At 41.0% G+C, this 24,081-nt stretch overlaps 1 protein-coding gene across 5 annotated transcripts in view; it reads left to right on the top strand.

Moving 5' to 3' along the window:
* cacna2d2a (calcium channel, voltage-dependent, alpha 2/delta subunit 2a) overlaps positions 1-24,081 on the top strand; it is a 182,875-nt gene that overhangs the window by 38,075 nt on the left and 120,719 nt on the right. For all 5 annotated transcript variants that reach the window (XM_026167545.1, XM_026167551.1, XM_026167547.1 and 2 more), the window contains one exon: positions 20,181-20,297. In XM_026167545.1, the coding sequence (XP_026023330.1) occupies positions 20,181-20,297 (117 nt within the window). The remainder of the gene's footprint in view (positions 1-20,180; positions 20,298-24,081) is intronic.

Here is a 24,081-nt window from a genome sequence, read left to right as displayed (position 1 = left end):
ACAAGGAAGTTGACTTTGATGATTACAAATAACAAAAATCTACTATGTAAAGCCACAGTAAGAACTCAAAGTAATGTAAAGTCAGTGAAAAAAAGACGCCTTTGTAAAATGTAGCATCACATTTGGCTGAAAGAATGAAGAAAAGGCTGGAATGAGACTATTATTAAACATTTACATTCAGGACACTGAAAGCTCAATTACACACTTCATAAAACAGGTAGACAACCAACAAAGTACGCACACACACACACACACACACACACACACACACACACACACACACACACACACACACACACACACACACACACACACATTGCATAATGTAATCAGTTACAACCAGTTGTCTTTTTGGAAAGAACCTAAGAAACCTGTATCTTTGCCAGCCGTCTCTGGAAGAAACACAGTAACAATGTTTTACGTGACGACGTAACGTCACCCTGCCTGGAAAAAGTAATGGGCCTGTATTTGAAGCAGGCTCGTATATAATTGCTGATATTAAGTCGTTTTTCTTTCATAGCAGGGACTTGAGCGATTATCTTTTTCATAAAGCGTTATTTTAGGATCTGCCCTAGTTTTCTCTGTTAAAGGTGGTTTGTTATGCTGTTAGTACAAACTCAGTGCTTCCTGTAACTGTCAAATTAAAGGTCTGTAGTATTTCAGTGGTCACTACTCACTACTTTTATTGTGAACATTAGATGGCAAGTAGCAGCCTAATGGGATAAAAGACAGGGAAAAGCAAAGCGTATCACAGTAAATGAATTAAAAGTAAAGAAAGAACAAGAAGTATTGGAAACAGTGTTGTCATATTCCTGAATGCATTATTAAGGTAGTAGAAATGCACAGTGCATTACATGCAGTATACACTTTACATAATGCCAGGAATCTAGTACCATCCCTGTTTCACCGGTTTGGTGCCAGGCAATTAGTACCTATTTTTACGATTTAATCGTGGTTGGCAAACAGCTTACAGGTCCATTACCAGGCTCTTGACCACACCCTGTGCCATTATTGGAGAGCCAGCTTTTAGTTGACTACTGGCTTTTAACAGAGGAAACACTACAGTTTGTTCATACGAGATTGGCAGTGTCTTTGGAGGCACACTTACTCAAGAATGAAGACGTTTAAAGCTTTTTAGTTTGTGGCCACAGTTTTGTCTTCAGGTTCTGAGGGTCTAAATTTTTAATAGGATTTCAGTCAACAATTATTTTTGAATGCGTTTTGTCTCACAGGTTGCGGATGTTTTCGGAAACTAACCTAATTCACGTGAAACTTTTGCCAATCCTGGATTTTGTATTTGCAATTTTAATGGATGTGTAATTGCTTGCTTTATGAATAATCAGATCAGCTCATGCAAAGAGGAGTGAAAGTGTGAGCTTTCAGCAGCCAAACAGTGTGCTGCTTCTGTTGAGAGGGATCAGATCCAGTTATGTGGAAACCACCGACTAAGCTGTGCAGAGAGACATTAAGGTGCATGGTGTGTGTGTGTATGTGTGTGTGTGTGTGTGAGAGAGTGAGTGTGATGTGATTGGTGCTCACGTGTGAGATTTTACATCTGACCTGTCAGTGTTGTGTCAAATATTTACATATTAATGTCACGCTAACAGGTCATCACTACAGGCCTCATAGCTAATGACAGCTGTAGGATTAGGTTTATATATTCTAAATTAATCAGGCTAATATTTTCAGTTAGTGTAAAAATGCACAGAATATTATAATAATGGTTCATTTAACACAGAAGCTCTCTGGTTATCAGTTTAGTCATGCACTGGAGGTCCTAATTCCTCATGCATGCTGCAATATAGCAAATTGAAACCATTGTTTTAATGGGAATAACCACTAGGGGCCAGCTTCAAAACAACATGGAAAAATATTATGGATTGGATCAGATTTGTAGTGGAAAATGCAGAATCTCATCTTTTTTTTCTGCTCTTAGATAAATTGCTGGTTCGGGCACATTGCAGATTAAGAGAATGGAAATGATAAAGAACTGGATTTGGGTTAAGCTAAATATTTAAAGCTGAAGTAGAGTTCACAAAAACGACAATGCAAGGAACTGCTGCATTTGATGAAACAGTTTCCAGCTCATTAATTATTATTATTATTTATTTTCTGGTTTTACTTTGTGGTGATGGTTGGTTTTCATTGCCAGACTAATGAAAAATTCAAAACAATAGGCAAACTGACAGAGTGACAGTATCCACTATCCACGTATATCCAGTTATAGGTGCCGGTGTGGTCAAACCACAGCTCTTTTCCAGGCCACGCTTGCTGTCGTAGGGGTGTCCCATGAAATGGTTAAGCCCAGGCTCTCTTTCTACCCTGCAGAATGGGTAGGCATTAATCTGGCCCAGCTGGACAGAAGGAAATTAATGATCATTTACACTGACGACATAATCAGGCTTCACGCTGTCCTCCGATACTAAATTGCTTCTTTTGTTCCACAAGATCTCCGTCTTTCTCTCGCCATCTCTCTCTGTCAGTGGCTTTCTCTTTCTCGCTTGCTCTCAACTCCCTTTTTTCCCAGGTCGTTCTCTGTTATCGGTCATTAAGTGCTACGTTTCCATGGAAACAGCCAGTTTGGCAGGAATTGGCATGCTGTAAAAGTGGCCCTGTGATGTTCAATATGGAGAACTATCTGCCTTCCGCTGAGAGCTTGTCCAGTTTAGTGTGTCACTGCAAACCTGTTAGGGCTGTTAGGGCTGCGAGTTGCTGAGGGAGCGAACGGGGCTGGATGCGACTCTGACATCTCTGCGGGTTAGATATGGAGGGTTGTTAAGGGCCCCCAACCCCACCTCCACCCGAAGACATCCCAGCCGTCCCTTATCTCTCCACAAGGGTTTGCGTCGCCGTATGCTTAATGCAGTCACTTCTAAGAGCAGTAACCCTGTTGGCAGGTTACATGGGGCCGTCTGTGTGTAATTAGGCTGTGCTCCGTGTGTAATGACTTAGCATGGAGCCACTCTCTATCAGGCCCAGCAGACAGCCACTGTTAGCGTCACACAGCGGGAAGGAGGGAGGAAGAGGTTTGGCCGTCACCAAGGGCAAGCCTATAGGACGTTTCTGCAGCCATGTCTCTCAGAGGGGAGGTTAAATTGAGTTCCTGAGTCAGTGAAAATCCCCCTATCACTTATCGAAAGGCAAGAGGGTTAAATATTCAGTCTGGGAGGTTTGAAATGTAATCGGCACTGTGAGTTTAAATTGTCTTTGGATTTCTCCCTCTCTGCTCTCTTCTGCCTGTGGTAAGACAGATAAGTTGGCCAGAATAAAATGGCTGTCATAGCGGCTGTCACTCAGGTAGGCGCCGGGCCTGCAGAGTCAAAAGCTAAACTTAACTCACCAACCATTTGATTTAAATTTGGTAGCTAATTTAAAGGCAGCATCAAGAGATGTGTTTTAAGCTTCAGTAGGCAGAAATCTAGAAATGGCAAGGTCTTTTAAGCTCCTCCCACCAGGTAAGGACTTGCATACGCTGCGGCTCATATTCAGTGAAAGTAAGTCAATCCTGATTTTTGGCTACCAGGGGTTTTCAAACGCTGCTCAGTGAGGTTAGAGTCGTCTCCTTAAGCCATCTTGATTCCAGTGTGGATTTTTATTCTTTATTCTTCTTTATATTACTCTGATTTAGTCTGACCTATGCTTGGCCCATTTCCTGGCCTGAACTTGATTTTTTTTTTTTTTTTATTATTGTTATGTCAGATTTTTAAGGCTAAAAGGGTAAAAAGGAGTTTCCGTTACCTTTCAGAAAACCAACAATATGCTGAAAGCTTATTAAGGATTTTCTTTTCATCCAATGACAAAAACATGTTGAGTCCCCTAGCTTAAATCAAGAAGTTCACTGCATAAAACATTAATCCTCAGATTTTGCCAAAAATATATTTTTCTCAGAGCACAACAACAGATGGATGGGATAATTCCATTTGTTCGTGGTAAAAGCTTTAAAACAAGATGAAATGCAAGATGAAATGTGCCAGATTGCTGCTAGGATTAGGCAGATGTATTTCAGGTGGTTAACTGGGTCGCCTGTTAATTGTAAGGCTGCTGGTGCAATTTCCTTACTGTTCCCGCCTACATCTTTCAGCGTTCTCGAGGAAAACGGAGAACCCTAAATTGCTCCACATGCTAATGCGTTTTGGGTTGTAATCAAGTTGATTTGAAAAAAGGTTCATAAATGTAATTCAGGTGTAAGAGGAGAGTTGCAAAGCAGCTTGCAGATGTACATTAACTGTAGCAATTTAAAAGCTGCAACCTCTAGTTCCCCATAAGATGCATATGCATGTGTCAGCTGAGACATCAGCTGCTGAAAGCTAAAAGAGAACCCTGCATCCTTGCAACTATTCCCAAAAGCTCTTAAAAATGAACATTTATTTTGAAATCAGACTAAAATCATAATAAAAAAAATGACTCAGTAATAGGGCTGGGCGATATGACCCAAAATTCATATCTCGATATTTTTTAGCTGCATGGCGATATAAGATATATATCTCAATATTTTTTTTAAAAAAGCCATAAGTTAAGAACAAAAAGAGAGTTCTTAGTCACACTGTGTCCCAGATGTCACACGGGCATTTTCTTTACATACAGCGTAGATGTACATGAAGAAATTACTCATAAATAAATTATCAGCATTTATTAAATAATCGTGGTCCATAAATAAAAGAAAACAATGTTGTTTTTGTGCATAACAAAAAGCTCACAATTGTGCAGTCAAAATGTAAACTAATAGACGCTGAGCATAATAACAAAGAGACAGATTTCACAGCTGCACCACGTCTCTGAACAGGTGCCATTTGTGGTCCTTATACACACACAGTACGGTAATATTACGATGAAGCACAGTACGTATCACTCCGCGAGGCGGCTCCATCAAGCGGTGCAGCTCCGTAGCTTAGCAAAGTCATATTAAAACATTTTTTGACAGATTGCTGAGCGCTGTGTACCACATAAAATCGGTTCGCGGTCAGTAAGCACAACCAGAATTCATACATAAGGCGCACTGTCGAGTTTTGAGAAAATGAAAGGATTTTAGGCCGTGCAGCCCCTTCGGGCTGCATGTCGTTAGCGCGGTTAGCTCGCTAACACGTTGACGCCGTCCAGCCCCAGCACGGGGCGATCCGCGGTAACTCGCTAACGGAGATTTTCCGCTTTCATCTTGTCATTGCCTGCAGGTGAAGCTATGGGGGAGGCGGAGTTGTGTTCAGTGAAGGAGAGGCGAGGCCGAGTAACGTTTCGTAGAGACAAAAGTGGACGAAAGAGAGGCAAACCTGCGGCTCCACAACGTAACATAGACTATATCGATATAAACGATATTGTCACATCTTATATCTCGTATGAAAATATATCGATATTTTAAAAAAACTCGATATATCGCCCAGCCCTACTCAGTAATAAACATTACTAAGATGCAGATTTTTTTTTCTTTTGCAAGGTTACTCTGTGTGACATATCATCTGTATTTTATGATAACGAGTACTGAATTCCACTGCTGTGCATCTTTTAAGCCATTTGAATTATATAATAGCTCCTCATTGACCTCTGCTGCTCTAATACCTCTATGAAGCCTTATCTCCAAATTATAGCTGATCCATGCTTGGCTGTTTCTGGCTGTGCAAGTTGCTTACTCTTAGCTCATTATTCATCTCATATTTACTCATGTTTTACAAGGGAGAACTTAACAGGGGAGATTTAGGTTAACTCGTCTTATTTAAAGAGCTGACAAAAGCAGTAACGCTGCCAGGAAGGTAGTATTTTTTTAATACGTATAGTCCAGCGCGGTGGAAACGGATAGTCACTCCAGGTTAAAATCTAACACTAAAGCTTGGCAGAGATGGTCAGAGACCGGAGGAGCAGTTTATACAGCGTAGGACAGATTAGGCTTCGGTGTAACAGATGCTGTATAGATATGAGCTAACGGACAGAAACAGACAGATTGCGTGTAAAAGCAGCAGTGCCTATATTTTGTGTCACAGATTACCTAAGAACATTAGCATGAGCAGTGAACTGCACACCAAAAATAATGCAATTGGACATTGATTATTTAAAAACATAATGAACCAAAGCTGCTATCTTTGCTATAGTATTTGTGGATGTGCTGAAAGTCATGCTGAGAGAAGTCTAGTTCCTGTCAAAGTACATTTTCCTGCTAACCCTTCGTATCAATGGTTTAAAACAAGTCAACCTAACAGACTGATGGACAGCTGCCAGGCTTCATCAGTGGCGTGGAAGTTGCGCAGTAATTAGTCAAATGAGGAGGAAGTGGAGGAGACAATACAGAAAGAGAAGCCCCCTGGGGCTCTGTCTCCTCATCAAGAGGACCGCCGTGGCCATTCAAACACACACACAGTGAAAACACAGCCACTCAAACGCTAATTAAACCAACATATATATACCGCAACATCTAGAGTCACACACAAAATGAAGCACGTATGCCACCCAATAAGGTACATGCTCACACATGCTCTCGCACAGGCTGACACTGATCACATGTTACTTTGCTGCTGCTGTGAGTTAATGCGATGGGATGGGAGATGAAATTTGGATGATTGTATGTGTGATATACAGCAGGCCCTGACAGAGACATTACTGTGACAATATGCAGGCAGTTTTAGTGCCGCATAAACTATTGAATAGGGGGTGTTGATGGGGAGGGGGCTGAGGAAGTCAAGAAAATAAGAGAAATGGGCGATGGAAGAATTATAGGGAGGATATTTTTGCTGCTGTCTATTTGAGAAAAGCTAGTGGATGGAAAAAACAATTCCCTACCATCAGCAAGTTAATAAAAAGGCTGCAGTTTATCTCTGTCTAAAAGACAAATACCCTGACTGAGGCAGGATGGAAGGGAGGAGAGGAGCAGGGGTGAGGCTGCCCCACATTTACCTTCGTCCTTCCCCGCTCCAACAAGTCACTTACTATGAATCCCTCAGTCCGATATTTGCTAACCGGCTGGCTGGTTTTCAGCGAACAATTCTGGGATCACACACCACTTCTGCATGACCCTTTGGTTGTGTTGACAGGGCTAATTAATGAATTCATACTAAACCTGGCAGTTAAAAGATTGCTGTGGGCTCCATCTGTCCAGTTGGTCAGATTTGCGGTTCAGCATAGCGAACGTCCCCTCACATCCCCACATGCAGTATTGGCATGCATTGTTTTTTAAAAGAGTCATTTTTAAAATCTTCTTTTTTCTCTTTTTTTGAATTAGTTAAGTTGTGCGACACTTCTTGTAAAGGGTGTTTTATTCCGGGATGGTTGAGCTATAATGTTGAGTAAATTATGACCCAGATTTTTACATCACTACAAGTGCAAACACTTTGGGGACCTCCGTATCTTGTAAAATGTGACACGAGTAAGCTCTGTTCGATCACTATCACTGCACGTCCAACTAAAATGTGGGGAAAGATGGCGAATTTAAATAGTCTGATGAGATTTGTATGAGACCGTACCTGCAGGTGAATAGGCTATGTCAGCACGGAGATTAAGCGAGGCTAAGCGTATGCAAAGTCCTGTCTCTGTGGGCTGTTTGTTCACGTGTGTGTGGCTTTGGTTGTGTGTATGCAAATGTTGTTTCCCTTTGTTTAAACCTGTTTGTATCACTGGATGACAATCCCTCTGATAATGTTACAGAAGCCAACACACCCTTACCCCCAATCCCCCTCTGCCGGATTTCATCCTTCTGTTTCTTTCTTGCTCCGGTTTCAAACTCTCCCCATGGGGTTTATGTAAATATTTAGCCCAGCCTTACTCTCACATGATGGGTGCCCGGATGGAGTCTGCTCTGATTTACTTTGTGTTGGGACAGGCACCCTGGATTGCCTCTGAGGCTGTACTCAGATGTTTATTTTTCTTTCTTTCCCCCCCCGCCTCTACTCAATGCCCAACAATATCTGGCTGTGACACTTTGTGGCTGACCCAGGCTCATTTGCACCTCTGTCACTATTTTAATATTCTTTGAAAGCATTTCATGTGTAGAGCAGCTGTTTTTTCGCCAACATTTCTAAAGCCGCTTTTAAACAAGCCCCGCAAACCCGCTCACGACCAAATTGGCACGATGCGTAAAGAGTAAATAAAAACAGGAAGCAATGATTTGCAAATTATTGCCTTCAATGTTTTAATGAAAAAAGTATAAAGACAACAAATAAATGACAAAATTATATTCTAGTTTTGAAACAAAAATGTGGGCTCGTTTTCAATTTTCAGTTTACGCAGGAGGACACACACACACACACACACACACACACACACACACACACACACACACACACACACACACACACACACACACACACACACACACACAGCCTTCCCAGCACTGACAAGGATAGCCAGAGGAGCAGTTTATGCAGCTTCCGTGATTTTGCCTTCTATAAAAGTGAAAATTGAGTTTGATTGAAGTCGGAGAGCTATTAGATTTTGTGGCGTCTGCTCAGCTCCGCCCTCCCCAACACACATCTAAAGCGAGGGGAGGGGAACTTGTGCGACCATAAATGACATCAAAATGCAGTACACAGACACTTTCACTAAGCTGAAATGAAACAAGTACACTTAAATTTGGGGAATGACATTAACCAAACATTCATATGCATGCCCCCACCACTGCTTTGAGAAACTTCTCTACGACGTAATTGTTGGTAAAGACACTGACATTTTAAACAGATTTGGGTGGGGGGGTGTTTACCTCTTTTTAAAAAAAACAATACACAACCGTTCACAGAGCTGGTTGCTGTAGTTTTGAAAAGTGGAATATTTTTCAATTCTTGCTTAGTTCCTTTTTTCTTGTATGCTGTAGATGTTAGAGGGGCCAGCTCAGTGTGCTGACTCTGACTACAGATGCATGTTGTAGTCTGCAGTGTGGTTGGACATTATTATGATGGGTCAGCAAAGCCTCTCCTGTAAAGCATGGAGTGAATGGCATCTTAGCATTTAGTATTAATGGAGTCTTTACAGATTTGCAGTTTAGCCATGCCACGTACAGGCACCGTAGGAACTGCAATTTAACTGCACTGGATAGTCCCTATATTTTTTAATCCAGAGGATGTTGTTATTTTTAGGCCATAAGGCCACCTTAAATAAGCTTTAATTTTGGGAATGGCTGGGGGTCAGGTGGTAGAGCAGGTTGTCTACAGGTGGATCAGTAGATCTTGGGCATGATACTGAACCTCGTGTTGCTCCCAGGGCACCTATTAGTGTGTGAGTGTGTGTGAAAAGCAGCGATTAATGTGTGTGTGACTGGGGGATGAGACTTGTTGTAGAAACTGATTTGAGCGCTCAAAATGGAGTCGAATGCTGCTATATAAGTGCTACTTATCATTTGGCCACAGAGGAGATGACTTTAGTGTTTTTTTTAAGCCTGAGTGCATAAAAGAAACATATGATCAACATGTGTGAAGAAGGTAGCTGTGGATGTAGTGTAAGGTACTCGAATGAGTAAAAAAACACCAGTCCATAGTCCTGAGGACATGTAATGTTGATGTATGTGAGTAGGTGTCTGTCTCTCCTCCACTGTGCCCACACAGGTACAGAGTGGTACTCCTCCACACATAGGCTGTGAGTCTTTTGCTGACATGAAAAGTTGTTAAGGGGGACATAAAGTAGTATCCCTGCAAACACAGTTACCTTAAGCACAAATTTAAAATCAAATTAGCAGGCACGCACCTTGATTTCAAATGGGGCAAAGGTGCGACCTAAACTTGTGTGTCAGTTTTATGCAAAGATGCTTACGTTACACAATAGCGAGGCATATTTAACCGAACATGAATTGTTAATGCTGATATTGATTTGATGGATTATTCTGAAAGCGAGCTAAAATCGCCTTGATTCTCAAGCTATTGACAATCACTCAGATCTCTGGTCTCCAAGGTCATCATCCATCAGCACGGCCCTACACCAAAAAAATGTTTCTCTCAGCCTTATGCTGCTTTATGTGCAGAAATTCAAAAGCTGACAGACCTGCCATGTTTGGTCATGGCTGCTCAGCTGTGATCTGGCCGTCCATGTGCATTCACTGAATGAAAAGTGCAGAAATTCAAAGAAAATTCAACAGCAAAACATAAAGCTTCAGTATTGTTTTTGGCTCATACAGATGTATGAACCATCTTCTTGGTGTGCTACATTCTAATCTGTTTGCGTGATGCGGTGCCTGCCCTGGTATACAGGAGCAAAGAGGGACATAGGAGTAAAGTATATGTCATCAAAGCAGGCGACAGATTAATTGGGTGCGTGTTGTCCATTTCTTTTCCTCCTCTGTCTCAAAGGGATAGAAAACCTCCTTGTGTTACTAACTTAACAGTAGCAGTTAGAGTCTGCTTTTTTCTGCATCTGACTGGACTTTCAGAGTCCTATTGAACTGTAAGAGCTTTCTGGTGTGTTGTGTCTTATCGAGCTCCTCTGAGGGCCCGCTGCTCCCTATGTGTTCTTTCTTATTGAACTCTTCCTGGGGCCTCTGGAAGCCCGGTCTGCTCGACAGAACCCACTAATATTCCTTAATGATGTGGCATCAGTCTCTGTCAACTTCTGCGTCGCCGCAGCCAGACGTGGCCTATTGTGGCTGACTTCACAGAGAGATAAGCAGTCCTCTCCTTTAGACACAGGCGAAGGCACAATAACATCAGCACTGCTGAGGAACATCAGTGCTACCGGCAAACATAGCAAAAAAAAAAAGTCAACAAACAAGTCTTTATAAAAAGTGTCAGAGGCAGAGAGAAATGGTTTTCATTTTTTTATCATTTTCACTGTTTTGCCTTTCCTCTGCTCTGTTGATGACAGGAGGAACATTTTGAAATATTCAAGGTTTGTGTGATAACATGAGTCGGTACTGAAATGTTATGCAGCATTAACAATTTAAAAAAAAAATAGTATGGAAATTGACTTGCAGAGCGGTGGACTGCTTTGATGAAAATTTGAAGCCAGCTGAATCTGCATACCACTTTTTAACAGTCTTTTTTTTTTTTGAAGTCTTGTCACCCTCTGTCTTTCCATCTGCGTGTTTACAGTGACACTTAGGGCTTGGCACATTGAAACCAGTCATCAGGGCTAATGATGAGAATGTGAGTATGTGCGACGCTGCACAGAGGGTGTGAGTTTGCAGACAAGCACATTTGTATCTCTCGCTGTGTGTGCAATTTTTCAGAACTTGAATGTCCCGACTGCCAGTGAAAGCATATTGGTGGCGATTGGCAGAGATACTGTCGTATCCTGTGTGAGCGTTAGCGGCAGAAGGTTTGACTGGCCGTCAGAGGCGCTCTGGAGAGCCACCTCTCCTCTTTTCCTGTGAGAATGACAGGCCTGCACAGAAAGCTGTCTAAGCGTCACAGATTCCAGCCAACAGCATAACTGATTAACGCTGCTAATTTGCTCCACATTTTCCAGTACGTGAATTATCATTCCTCTTTACAAAAAAAGGACGGGCACCGCTTAACAGTCACATCCACATCTTGTCTGTTTTGATTGTAATTTTTATACTGTAAAATGCTGCTCAGAGCTGTCATGTCTGTGTATTATAAATGGGACTTAACCATGCCTCTAATCTTTCAGTGGGGGGGGACGACATCAATCATCGGCCTACTTTCGTGTCTATAAATGCATAAAATGATTTGTATTTGTTGCCTTTATATTGTGGTGATGTGAACTGCAGAAGCTGCCCTATATAGTGGGGGGAAATAAATAAGTTTAAGTACTCTTCCTGAATTCAATTTAACCCTTACCCTTTACTTGAGCTTCTTTTTTTTTTACTTGAGTTGTACTCTACAATATATTGGATTGAAAGAGTCCTACTCCACATCACCAGCCCTGGGTTTTAGCCCTGGGATTCAACATCACTTGAATTGGAAACCCCTGGGGTTGATTTACACAAAAATTGCTTTGGTCCTGCAGAAGGTAAAAATGTGGATTCCTCTAATAAATCTATTGTGACACAGTGTAAGTCAGATGTAAGTAGTATACTAAGTAGTGTTTTCTCTGGAAACATTAAGTAAAAATATAAAATAACTGCTTAATACTTTAATATAACAGTAGTTAAAGTAACTTAACCTTAGATCTCATCGTAAGCTGCACAATATTGTCAAATAGTAAAACTGAAAAATATTTTGGAACTGTAAGCAGCTGCTTTTTCACCGTGTAAGCACATCAGTAATTTCTATCCACTGATGCTGTTTCTGTCAAATGGAGTGCAACTAGTGAGTGCTCCAGCGATGCTCGGTGGAGTCTTTTGTTTACTTTACATCACCAGCTGTTCATATCTCCTACTTCATAGTCAGGTTGTGCTCAAAGGTGTGCTTTTGTCTCCAGTGGTGAAACAAGTTTGCCGTTTCCACCTTTAGCGGGAACAGTTTTCTTGTATATTTTGCATAGCACTGTAGTTGTTTAGAAGTTGAAGGAGCTCCCTTTTTAGATACTAAGTCATCACGGGAGGTGACACGTGTCTCTTGCTCTCAAACAGGCTCCAGACAAGGATGAGGGACCATAAACTACACCAATGATATTGGGATATGACAGTTTTAGATCACGTAAGAATTTATACCAGTATTACTGCAGATGATGTAACATGGCAAAGTGTATTTTATTATGGGCAGTTGACAATGCAGCCAGGTAAGCATCCATTCAGATATAGTGTCATCTGAACCAAAATTCTACTTCCTTAAAAGACTGACTACAGTGACCACGAAAACAATGAGTCAGCCTTACGCAGCTATGCAGCGCTCACCTTTCCATTCGCACTGAAGGATTCTTAGTTTGTTCTTATATTTTCCAAATGTTCACATTATTGTCCCATTTAAATCAGTTTATATAACAATCTGTATTTTTATGCACATTAATCCTGATTGCAATGGAAGGGAAGGGATTCTCCACATGATATATGTAAATATGCCAAACTGGAGCTCCAGGGGGGACTTTTAGTTTTAGTTTAGCTTTAGTATTTAGTGGTCTAAGTACTGCAAGAGCTACTGTGTAAAAATAGAAATAGATGAAAACATGGACAGGCTTTACTGCAGTATTTGAAGTGGAGAGTGTTGACCAGCATCAGTATTCAGTATTGAATTCAGTATTCTTGATTATATCTGAATAAAGTACTTATTTTGTATTTATTTTATATGAAACTAGACAAAACATATTCAAAAATCCAATTATGTGCATCAAGTACAGTTAAATTCACTACTCATATTGGTAGGCTTAGTTGGATTTCATAGCTATAGTTGGATTATAGATGCACAGCACATCAGTAAGTGAACAGACCTCTAATATTTCTGCTGTTATTTATTTTTACAAGCCCAGAGTGCCTGAAGTGGTTTGCCTCAGCTGAAACACTGCATATGATTTTCAGAAGAGTTGCCAGCGACTGCGTTTGTGTGTTTTTTTTCCTCCGGTAGCTGCCCCATTACCTGAGCGAGTCAAGCTCTAAAGCCCTCAAATATAATTTCACACAGGCTGATGTACTTATGGCCCTTCAGCGATGATGGTCACTCATCTCCAACCTCTAGGTAAAGGGTATTTAAAGCTCCTCAGGCCCTTCATGCCAGCATTACCATGCACTGTCAGTCTACACCCAATACTCCTCCAGCACAATTCTCATTGGCCGGCCAGAGCTTAGTCTAGCTGACAGCGCTGCTCAATCCTCTCCCGGAGTAAACAGAAACCTCATCTGCTTGTTGAAGGAGATTGTAATGGCCAACCTGTCGGATAGATGAGTACCCTACAGTACTATCGGCCTTTATTTGTTGTGGTTTTTTATGAGTGTATGTACAGCGATGATGGAGATAAGTTTGCCTTTCATCAGGTAAACATAATAAAAAAGTAGAGAGAAACTGATACCAGCAGGGCTTATGTGACAGCAGGGCACGATTAAAAAAAATAGGCATAGGTCACCGGAGAAGGAGACATGATGTGTAGGTGGATACAGTGCAGCGGTGTCATGCTCATTTAAACTGAAAGAGCACTTGCCAGCACAGGTATATTTAACTGACATCTAATCTGTAGACTTATGTAAATATGGTCTTGAAGGGGCAAATGGATGAAATGATAATTACCATTAACCAGACAAACTTGAATAGCTGGAAAAAACTTATAATTTCAATGTATTTAACATATAATTAATTATTAAAATAGAATTTATTATGCATTTAGACAGCAGCGCTATGGGGAATGTTTAGTGAAGTAGATCAAATTTCACCACAAAGAGAGATCATGGTAATATGCGGTGCAGCACACAGTAACCCTGTGAGGTGTTTTTCCTTGGCAAACAGCGGCGTGTATTATGGGCAACAGAATCCAAGTAGTTTGAGATTTTAGTAGGTGTTCTGCTTTTATTTTAGACCTGCACGTACCAACCTAATGTTTGCTGCACAAGCCAATTTTCATATATTTTGGACCAATGACAATAGTTGACTTAATTTCTTAATGGTTAGCCGACTCTGCGCTTTGAGGAGGTAATTAAGGAGTGCATTTTCCGACATGTCTGTTTGATGAGTATAGCAGTATAGCAGCAGACGCTGCACAATTATGCAGTCCATTTGAATGATTTTTAATTCCCTAAATGATGGCAGTTGCATTAGAGCAGTGTCTCTTTCCTGTAAAAATCCTCCCCAAAGCTATATTTTGATAAAGAGGATTCGCAAACGAGGAACGATAAAAACACTGACCTCACTATAAGTCGTGGCGGATAAAGTGATTTGGAATTTGTACATTAAGCATTATGAATTTTTATCGATCTCTCTCTTTGTGTTTTGTTTCAAGGATCAGGACAGAGAAAGTCCTGTTTGTAATGTCCCCAAGACTGCCATGAATCTTCCAGGGTGAGGCGGACCCAGAAAGTACTACCGCACATTAAGGGAATGAATATTGATTTAAAACCAAATTTGACATGGTTTTAAAATTGACTAGAAAAATGCATCACTTAAAAGAGTCAGGGGTTTGTAGTCTGTCAATGGAGCGGAAAAAATTCGCTTTTGTTTTATGGTTTAATAAGATTCCATTAACGGCTTCTTGCACCTTGGAGAAAAAAAAGGTCTGAAGCAGGGGTAATGAGTAATTTATCTGTGTGTGTGAATTCAGAGTGGGACAAAATAATGGTTTGGCGATATTTTCCAAGCTTCCTTTTTCAATATGGTATCAAAATCTGGTGCCCGATGCAGTTATTTCTTAACAAGTTCTTCAAAAAAGATTCCCACGGCAGCTTAACTCACCAGACTCACAAATTCATGACTCTTTCTTGTGGTCCTTATCAAACGAATGAGGGGATCGTCAATATAAGTTAACCAGAGAAGAAGAAAAACTCATAAGGATAAAATGGCAGACAACTTAAACAACTAATTGAATTGACATTTTATTTATGTCACCAAATGAGTTTCCTCCAAATGGTCTCTGGGCTGTGGAGCTCGGTATTCCTCGATATTGAAAGGAGCCAGCGGAGGTGTTTTGAGGATGCCTCCCAAGTGAGGTGTTTCTGGCATGTCCAACCCAGGGCAAACCCTGGACACGCTGGAAAGATTAAGACTCTCTGCTGGCTTGGAAGCTACTCGGTGTCCCTCCGAAGAGCTGGAAGAGGTGACTGGGGAGAAAAGTGATGTCTAAGCATCTCTGCTAATGACTGTTGTCTACATGTTGTAGCTGTTTACTGTCACCAGGGGGCAGTGTCACAAACAACCCATCTGTGGGACACTCTTGCTCGTTCTGTTCTTGGTCCTTGCCGATGTAGAGAAGAGTACGGTAGCTCCAAGAGGTCAAACAGACTGCAGCTGCAAATTATATGAATCATGCGATTACAACACATAATACCTTCATCATGTAATCCCTGACAACACTGATGAACCCTCGTGTTCTGGTTTCTGTCACTTCCACAGCTGGTTCGCCACATTATGTGTTTTCAGGCTTCACTCTGAAGACTGCTCCTTTCTTTGTTCTGGCTCACCTTTCAACCAATCAGCATTTGACCAATGCACAGTGTCACCCATGTTTGAAGACGCTGTTTGTAGGTCAAATGTGTGGGCTGTTGTGTTTCTGGAGGACTGCACACAAGAATATTTGCATAGGGTGAAAACCCCTCCCTGTTGTCTCTCTGTGGCAAAATACCTTCAAATCAGACACAACCAATAGACCATAAATTTAGCATCACACTGCTGCACCTGTGACAGAGACCCGGATAGGGAGGTTTTTCTCCTCCAGGTTTAGATATGGTGACGTGTTACGTATAGCTATTTTGCAGTATTTTTAGTATCACGAAATTGCTGTATCGTGGTCAAACTTTTATTGTGGGCAATGTATCACAATAATCTTGAACAGTGAGTGACTCTGTGGTGTGCCAAAAGAAGATTTCACCTTCACATTTCACTTTGTGTTGTTTGAAACTAAGCAAGATCCCTGGTGCTTGAGAGGGCGGCCAACTTAAACATCAGGCAATCTCAACAGAGTGCTCGGCTGGCATGGTTTTAGCTTCTCAGGCTTGCATGTTCAGTGGGCCAGTGGAGGGAGACTGCGTCTGGCTGCTTGCCCAGCTTTCAGCTTGACAGAGACGGATCAAATGGATGGCTGTGATTTCCTTTCCTAATTGTCCACAGCAACACATCAATCCAACAGAAATGGATTTTTTTTTTTAATTTCAAGCAAGAAATCGGAAGTTCATCAAGTCTTGAATAAATATGTGTTTGGTTTGTAAACGTTCAGTTTTAACCTTTGAGCAAAAAACATTAGTTTTGTTTATGTGCATAAATTTTTGCATCTGTTATTCCAGATATCAGCAGATACTGGGTGATTAGATTAGATCCAATATTTTAATAAATTTCTCTCAGTTCTAAAGTATACAACCACACAGGGGCAATGCAATAATAGCAGGTTGGACCCCTGGAAAGTCTGTAATAGTCAGCATTTGCGGTTGACTGGTGTACAAAAGATATGCATTAAAAAAAAGTACTACTGTTCATTTAGGAGCACTTTAGTCAAAAGAAAATTGGTATTTCCATTAGAAGCAATTTAGAGGCCTCTGTTCTGGAAGAGCATATCTCTCTGCCCTTCATAACCGGAAGCAGGCAGAGTAGCAGCAGCCAGAGCAGGAACCACTCAGTACAGAGGAGGCACGAAGGACAGCCTGTCAGACACAGCATAGAAAAGAGGGGCGGGGCTGTTGGTGGGTTTTGAAGCAGTTTGTAGATGTTCGGTAACTGTGGGCAGCTTAAATAGGACACCCTATTTGAGATTTGTCAAATACAGGGAGTGCAGAATTATTAGGCAAATGAGTATTTTGTCCACATCATCCTCTTCATGCATGTTGTCTTACTCCAAGCTGTATAGGCTCGAAAGCCTACTACCAATTAAGCATATTAGGTGATGTGCATCTCTGTAATGAGAAGGGGTGTGGTCTAATGACATCAACACCCTATATCAGGTGTGCATAATTATTAGGCAACGGCCTTTCCTTTGGCAAAATGGGTCAAAAGAAGGACTTGACAGGCTCAGAAAAGTCAAAAATAGTGAGATATCTTGCAGAGGGATGCAGCAGTCTCAAAATTGCAAAGCTTCTGAAGCGTGATCATCGAACAATCAAGCGTTTCATTCAAAATAGTCAACAGGGTCGCAAGAAGCGTGTGGAAAAACCAAGGCGCAAAATAACTGCCCATGAACTGAGAAAAGTCAAGCGTGCAGCTGCCAAGATGCCACTTGCCACCAGTTTGGCCATATTTCAGAGCTGCAACATCACTGGGGTGCCCAAAAGCACAAGGTGTGCAATACTCAGAGACATGGCCAAGGTAAGAAAGGCTGAAAGACGACCACCACTGAACAAGACACACAAGCTGAAACGTCAAGACTGGGCCAAGAAATATCTCAAGACTGGTTTTTCTAAGGTTTTATGGACTGATGAAATGAGAGTGAGTCTTGATGGGCCAGATGGATGGGCCCGTGGCTGGATTGGTAAAGGGCAGAGAGCTCCAGTCCGACTCAGACGCCAGCAAGGTGGAGGTGGAGTACTGGTTTGGGCTGGTATCATCAAAGATGAGCTTGTGGGGCCTTTTCGGGTTGAGGATGGAGTCAAGCTCAACTCCCAGTCCTACTGCCAGTTTCTGGAAGACACCTTCTTCAAGCAGTGGTACAGGAAGAAGTCTGCATCCTTCAAGAAAAACATGATTTTCATGCAGGACAATGCTCCATCACACGCGTCCAAGTACTCCACAGCGTGGCTGGCAAGAAAGGGTATAAAAGAAGAAAAACTAATGACATGGCCTCCTTGTTCACCTGATCTGAACCCCATTGAGAACCTGTGGTCCATCATCAAATGTGAGATTTACAAGGAGGGAAAACAGTACACCTCTCTGAACAGTGTCTGGGAGGCTGTGGTTGCTGCTGCACGCAATGTTGATGGTGAACAGATCAAAACACTGACAGAATCCATGGATGGCAGGCTTTTGAGTGTCCTTGCAAAGAAAGGTGGCTATATTGGTCGCTGATTTGTTTTTGTTTTGTTTTTGAATGTCAGAAATGTATATTTGTGAATGTGGAGATGTTATATTGGTTTCACTGGTAAAAATAAATAATTGAAATGGGTATATATTAGTTTTTTGTTAAGTTGCCTAATAATTATGCACAGTAATAGTCACCTGCACACTCAGATATCCCCCTAAAATAGCTAAAACTAAAAACAAACTAAAAACTACTTCCAAAAACATTCAGCTTTGATATTAATGAGTTTTTTTGGGTTCATTGAGAACATGGTTGGTGTTCAATAATAAAATTATTCCTCAAAAATACAACTTGCCTAATAATTCTGCACTCCCTGTAGAAATATAGGAAGGCTTCAGTTCAGTCATCTGCTGATGTGGGCTGACAGATCACTGAGATCAGATGATCTGGTGGGGGTTGCGTTAACCTTGACTTTATGGTCTGCCACCTTTGATTTTAAACCAGTCTGAAGCCTTGCTGAAAAAACAACAGGAAAAAATCAATCTCTAAAAACAAGATGATGAGTATTTAAGAAGCAGCTACTTGAGCCCAATGCTGCACCCTGCTGACTGCTGTTTTTAAGAAGATTTGGAAATTTTCTAATTAATTTTAGACATCTTAGCATCTCCTGAATTAGTTATGACAGCTTGTGTTCATGCTGCGTCAGATCCCCTTTTCTGTATTGTGGAGCTTAACATGCACCTTCATTTTATAATTGATTTGCATGCACAGTGATATGTCCTTATTTATGAAGAGTTTAGTATAAACTAAATTATTACCGATTCTTAGCTTTCAGTATGTGATTGACTGATTGAGGAAGTCAGTAGTACCAGTGAGGCCAGCTAAACACCCTGCAAATGCAGCATTTCAGGCTGACGTGACTCTAATTGCTTTAACATATTCAACAACAACAACAACAGGCTTCTTTTTGGGCTTCCTTCAAAAGAACTATACAAAATGGTTTTATGGAGTGAAAATGGGTCTTGTGGTGTCTTAGGGCAGCAGGATAAGTGGTAATCCCTCGGGTGGTGCTCTGTTGTAGTCTACAGATCCTATAGAGAGCTCTGGCTGCTGAGTCAGCCTTCACAATTCTTCCAGGGGAGCAGACTAATCTCTGTAGCACCGTCCCTTTAAGCGGCCCAAGTATGCACAGTTCTACCTCGGGATATCCGTCCTTATCAAACATCCCATTCCCTGGTGGCATCCGAAGCTGATTTTCTATGTGTTTTGCAATGTCCGTCGCTGTTTTAAGTGTTATTGATTGATTGCTAATTGCTGATTTAGTATAAGTACAATTCCCTTTTTCACATAATCTTCTAGTGATCATAAATTATGCATCTAGATTGATTAAAGTTAATCTGTAGCTAACACAATGGATTGAACTGCAGATATTTGGTCAGCAAGTTGTGAATACCTCTGCTTGTCTCAGAGTTAGAGGCCTAAAGGGTTAACACAGTCGAAATACAAGGTGCTCACCCAGTGGTGAGAATCCGCTGGAGTTTGTGTTTATTTAATTTGAGCCTAACTGCCAGATGCAGCTAGCTAAGTGCTTTGCCATTAAGGCTCTGTTCTGTGTTTAATTCTGCTACAGTGCCGAGGCTTACTGGCATAATGGCAGGTTCCTTACTGCCTGCTCTATAGTAAATGTTTACCATTCTCTGTGCTACATTGTGAATAGGGCAACCTGCTCCTCTGTGATACTCTTAATTAAACAAATGTCTCCAATAACCCGACCTTTGATTCCCCGTGTTTTCTTTTTGCAGATTTATAACGAGAAGAAGAGCCAGTTTGAAATCAAGCGAAACAACCCCAGGGATTTGGTGGAGAGGGTGGCACGGGACATCTCCAAGCTGCTCAACAGCAAGAGAAAAGCCCTGGAGGTAAGAGGATGATGCTCCACATGTATTAAAACACCTGTGCACAAACACATGCTATGCCCCACTGCACACATACATGGTGAGTGTTTTAGATTCTTCTGAAAGGTGAACCTTCTGTGCATACAAATGCATCCGCTGCCGTTATATTTTTCAGTGCCAGCACTCTGAAAGCTCAATTTAATTAATTAAGACTTGCTTGAAGAATCTCCTGCTTTTGTAAATCAGAGTTAGCTGTGATGGATCTAAGGAGTTTTAGGCACGCATTACAATAACGATGTCTTTTTTTGGCTGTGACTACAAATGCTAAATACTTGACAGAAACATTGGTCAATCATCCATAATTGAATAGTTTCCTGCACATTATAAATGATGCATTGTTTTTATGTTGCAGTTAATCTTTCCTCCTACTTACTTCAAAACAACGGATTTTCTTTAAATTTGATGGAAAAAGCTGCATAGTTTTTCTTTACAGTTAAAATACAGTTTGAGCTAATTATATTTTGTCGACAACTGAGGTAACCGTATTCATGCTTTGTTTTTCAAATTAGTTTTGAGGGGTTTTATTTTTCTGTTAAATGTTGAAGGCGTATATTCTGAAATATAGTTTGTATGGTGTGTGAGAAGGTTATCATTTCAATGTCCCGCATTTTAGGATGTAATTATTACCACTGTTATGCTCAGGCAGTGCTGTGATTAGTTAAAAATGTGTTTCACTCTCCCAGTGGGAAACCTCTAACCCAGAGGAGAAGGGGGTGGTTGGGGAATAAACGCCAAGAAGATGAGTGGCAAGTAGATAAATGAGAAAGTGGAGACGGTTAATTTTTTTAATTTAAATAGACAGAGATAAAGTAAAAGACTGTTTGTAAAATCCACCATTTCAGAATTAGTCCAATCTAATGTCTCCTGTTTAGTATTTTGTTTTGCTGAGCAGAAATATGTTGAAAAATTGTGAAAAACTCGTCACCGCTCGTTCCTGTTTGGTTTAAAGGAGCCAGACTTTCTCGCTCTTAATTAAATGCAATAGAACTATTGAGCAATAGTTCCTCAGGTTCCCTGAAGGTCATTCAAAGGTTTTCTTTGCACATTGGCTGCTTTTTCACTCACTTTCTGTTCAGTCCCTGTACATGACTATTTTCTGAGGAAGGGTTTTAGTTTGATAGGGCCACTTAACACTGGCCTGTGAATCATAAAACACACATGAACCCAATAACAGACATCTTAGCAAATTGTATCTGAAGGTACTTTGTTACCCTGTTGCAATAAAAAAAAAAAGCCAAACATTAACATAGTTTGACAGACATAAAATAATCTTATTACATCAAGCAGATGATTATTAAAGAGGTATTAATCTAAAATGATGAATCAATATTTGAACATTTTTATTCAAATTGTCATCAGTATGTAAAGAGGTCAGGATAGAGTTACAATAGACAGTGACAATGATCCAGACACACTGTCAGTGCAGTAAAAAGATAGCTGTGTAGAAAAGCACACAGTGGAACGCTATCAGTCATGGATTGGCCTTCCCAGAGCTGAGACCTCAACATTATTGAAGCAGTATGGGATCATCTTGACAGAGAACAGAACAAAAAAAGCTAAAAACCAAAGAAGAGCTTTAAATGTCCTTCAGAAAAGCCCGGAGAGCAATCCCTGAAGACCACTTAAAGCAATTACAAGAAAGCTGCCTAAAAGAGTTCAGGCTGTGTTGAAAAGTAGTCGGAGCTAAATGTTGACTTTGAGGCTCATCACACGTAGAGTGGTGCAAACACTGTTTTTGCTTTATATGTTGCATTTCTAGTTATACTTGCACGTTTCAATAAATTGCTGCACCTTATTTCCATTTTCCCAGCAAAATATAAAGAAACAAGTGTTGGCTCAAGAATTTTGCACTTTACTGTAGTTCTCCAAACCTTGCCTTAGATGGAGCACACTGTGTGTGGGTATGTACAAGATATACTTTGACTTTAGTCCATATGGCACATCGTTTAAAGATGGAGGTGACCGAGGGACTGTCTGCTTTCCTTCCCTCTGTCTCTGCCCAAATATGGTCACTCAAGGCCAAAGCAGTGATATTTATGAAGTCCTCTGAAGGAGCAGAAGTGTATATCTTTTAAGAGCATGAGGTCTTGTGGGAAGTGAGGCACATTCATGCTAAGGAGCAAAAGTTTCTCAAAGGCACGGTTAATTCTGCAGCTTGGATCCTTAAAGCGAAGAAAACGTAACTGTAGGTCTCCTGTGGTCATGTCCAGGATTGAATTTGGAACGGCAAAAACCCTCTTCATCTTTTTTTTTTTTTGGACTATACCCCCCACCTTAACCCCTTCCACCTTCCTCAACACACACACATGCACGCACATGTACGGACACACACACTGAAGCCCCACACCCCCGCCCTAACTTCCACAGGCCACGCTGTCACCTCACATCCTGTCTGGGAGATTCAGACTCAGGAGGGAGGAAATGAGGTGAAAAAAGAGAAGGTCTGGAATGAGAATGTCTCCCTGAGGCGTGGAAAAATCAAGAAAATGATGTTCAGAAATTCATAGATTTGAAAATGAGCAGCCAGCGAGAGGGAAGGAAAGAGGGAGCAGGAGGGGTAGGAAGGGAGAGAAAGAGTGTGCAAAAAAAAATAAAAAATAATCGGAAGAAGAAAGCAGGTGGACGGGAAAAAAAGGGAGTCGGATGATTAAAGGGAAAGAAGAAATGGAGTGATTATGGCATCATAAAACATAAATGTTAACACAAAGTATGCAACAAGCTAATATGTTTTATTTAGGCAGGTTATGATTTCTTCATTATTATTATTTTCACTAAAACTGAAAATTCAAGACTGTAGGGCAAATAAATTCATGTGGACTTATTATTCATACAGGGAGGAAAGTGAAAGCCATGTCTTAATGCAGTCTGTAGATAAGAAGGTCTCAAACTCCGCTCAGCGCGCCGTTGACAGCGTTTTATATTCCAGCCTGTTTCTACCCCCTGTAATGGTTATTTAGTTCCAAATATTCCCTGCCACACATTTAAAAAATGAGGAAATGTGTGCGTGTGTGCGCGCACGTGTGTGTTTGTGTGCACGAAGAAATTATTCTCCTGCAACCTATTTAAATAATGCTTCGGGTGCTTCGTTGTAATTCATGTTTATATTACTAATGAGAAAATGCACATTGACTCTAAACACTGGTTACTGATATATAAGGGAGAGCGAAGCCTTTCTCACTGCTCAGCATTGACTTGATTCGGCCTAAATTCCTAAATTAGCAGCACATTTATTCATTTAAGTGCTCCGGTTGTATAGTTGTAAAGGTGTGAAGCAAAATAAATCAGTCTACTGAGTTTTTATTTGTTTTGTTTTCTAATTCTTACTTTCTTTACCTGCGAGAGCTAACACTCGTACAGGTATATTTGGGTAACATGGTGATGCAGTGTTTAGCACTGTCATTTCACAGAAAGACGGTTCCTGGTTCGAATCTCCTGCTCAGCTGACGCTTTTCCTGTCTATACGTTCTCCCTATGCGTGTGTGGGTTTCCTCCCACAGGCCATTGACACATGCCTGTAAGGTTAATTGGCAATCAGGCGTTTGAAGTGTATAAAATAAAGCGTTGGATGAATATATGCTTGAAATTTATGGCAGATGGAATGTTTTTGGTCTTCAGGTTTTTAACTTTAATGTCTAGTAGCGTGATGTATGCCTGCGTTCATACAGCTACTGTCAAAATAGGTATTTAAATATGTATTATTTAAAGTGCACTGTACTCAGTCTACCCCATTCTAAAAATGGAAGCGATA

Source organism: Astatotilapia calliptera, chromosome 5 (assembly GCF_900246225.1).
Source record: "Astatotilapia calliptera chromosome 5, fAstCal1.2, whole genome shotgun sequence".
Lineage (NCBI taxonomy): Eukaryota > Metazoa > Chordata > Actinopteri > Cichliformes > Cichlidae > Astatotilapia > Astatotilapia calliptera.
The sequence above is the reverse complement of the archived record's forward strand: the minus strand, read 5'-3'. Positions and strand labels throughout refer to the sequence as shown.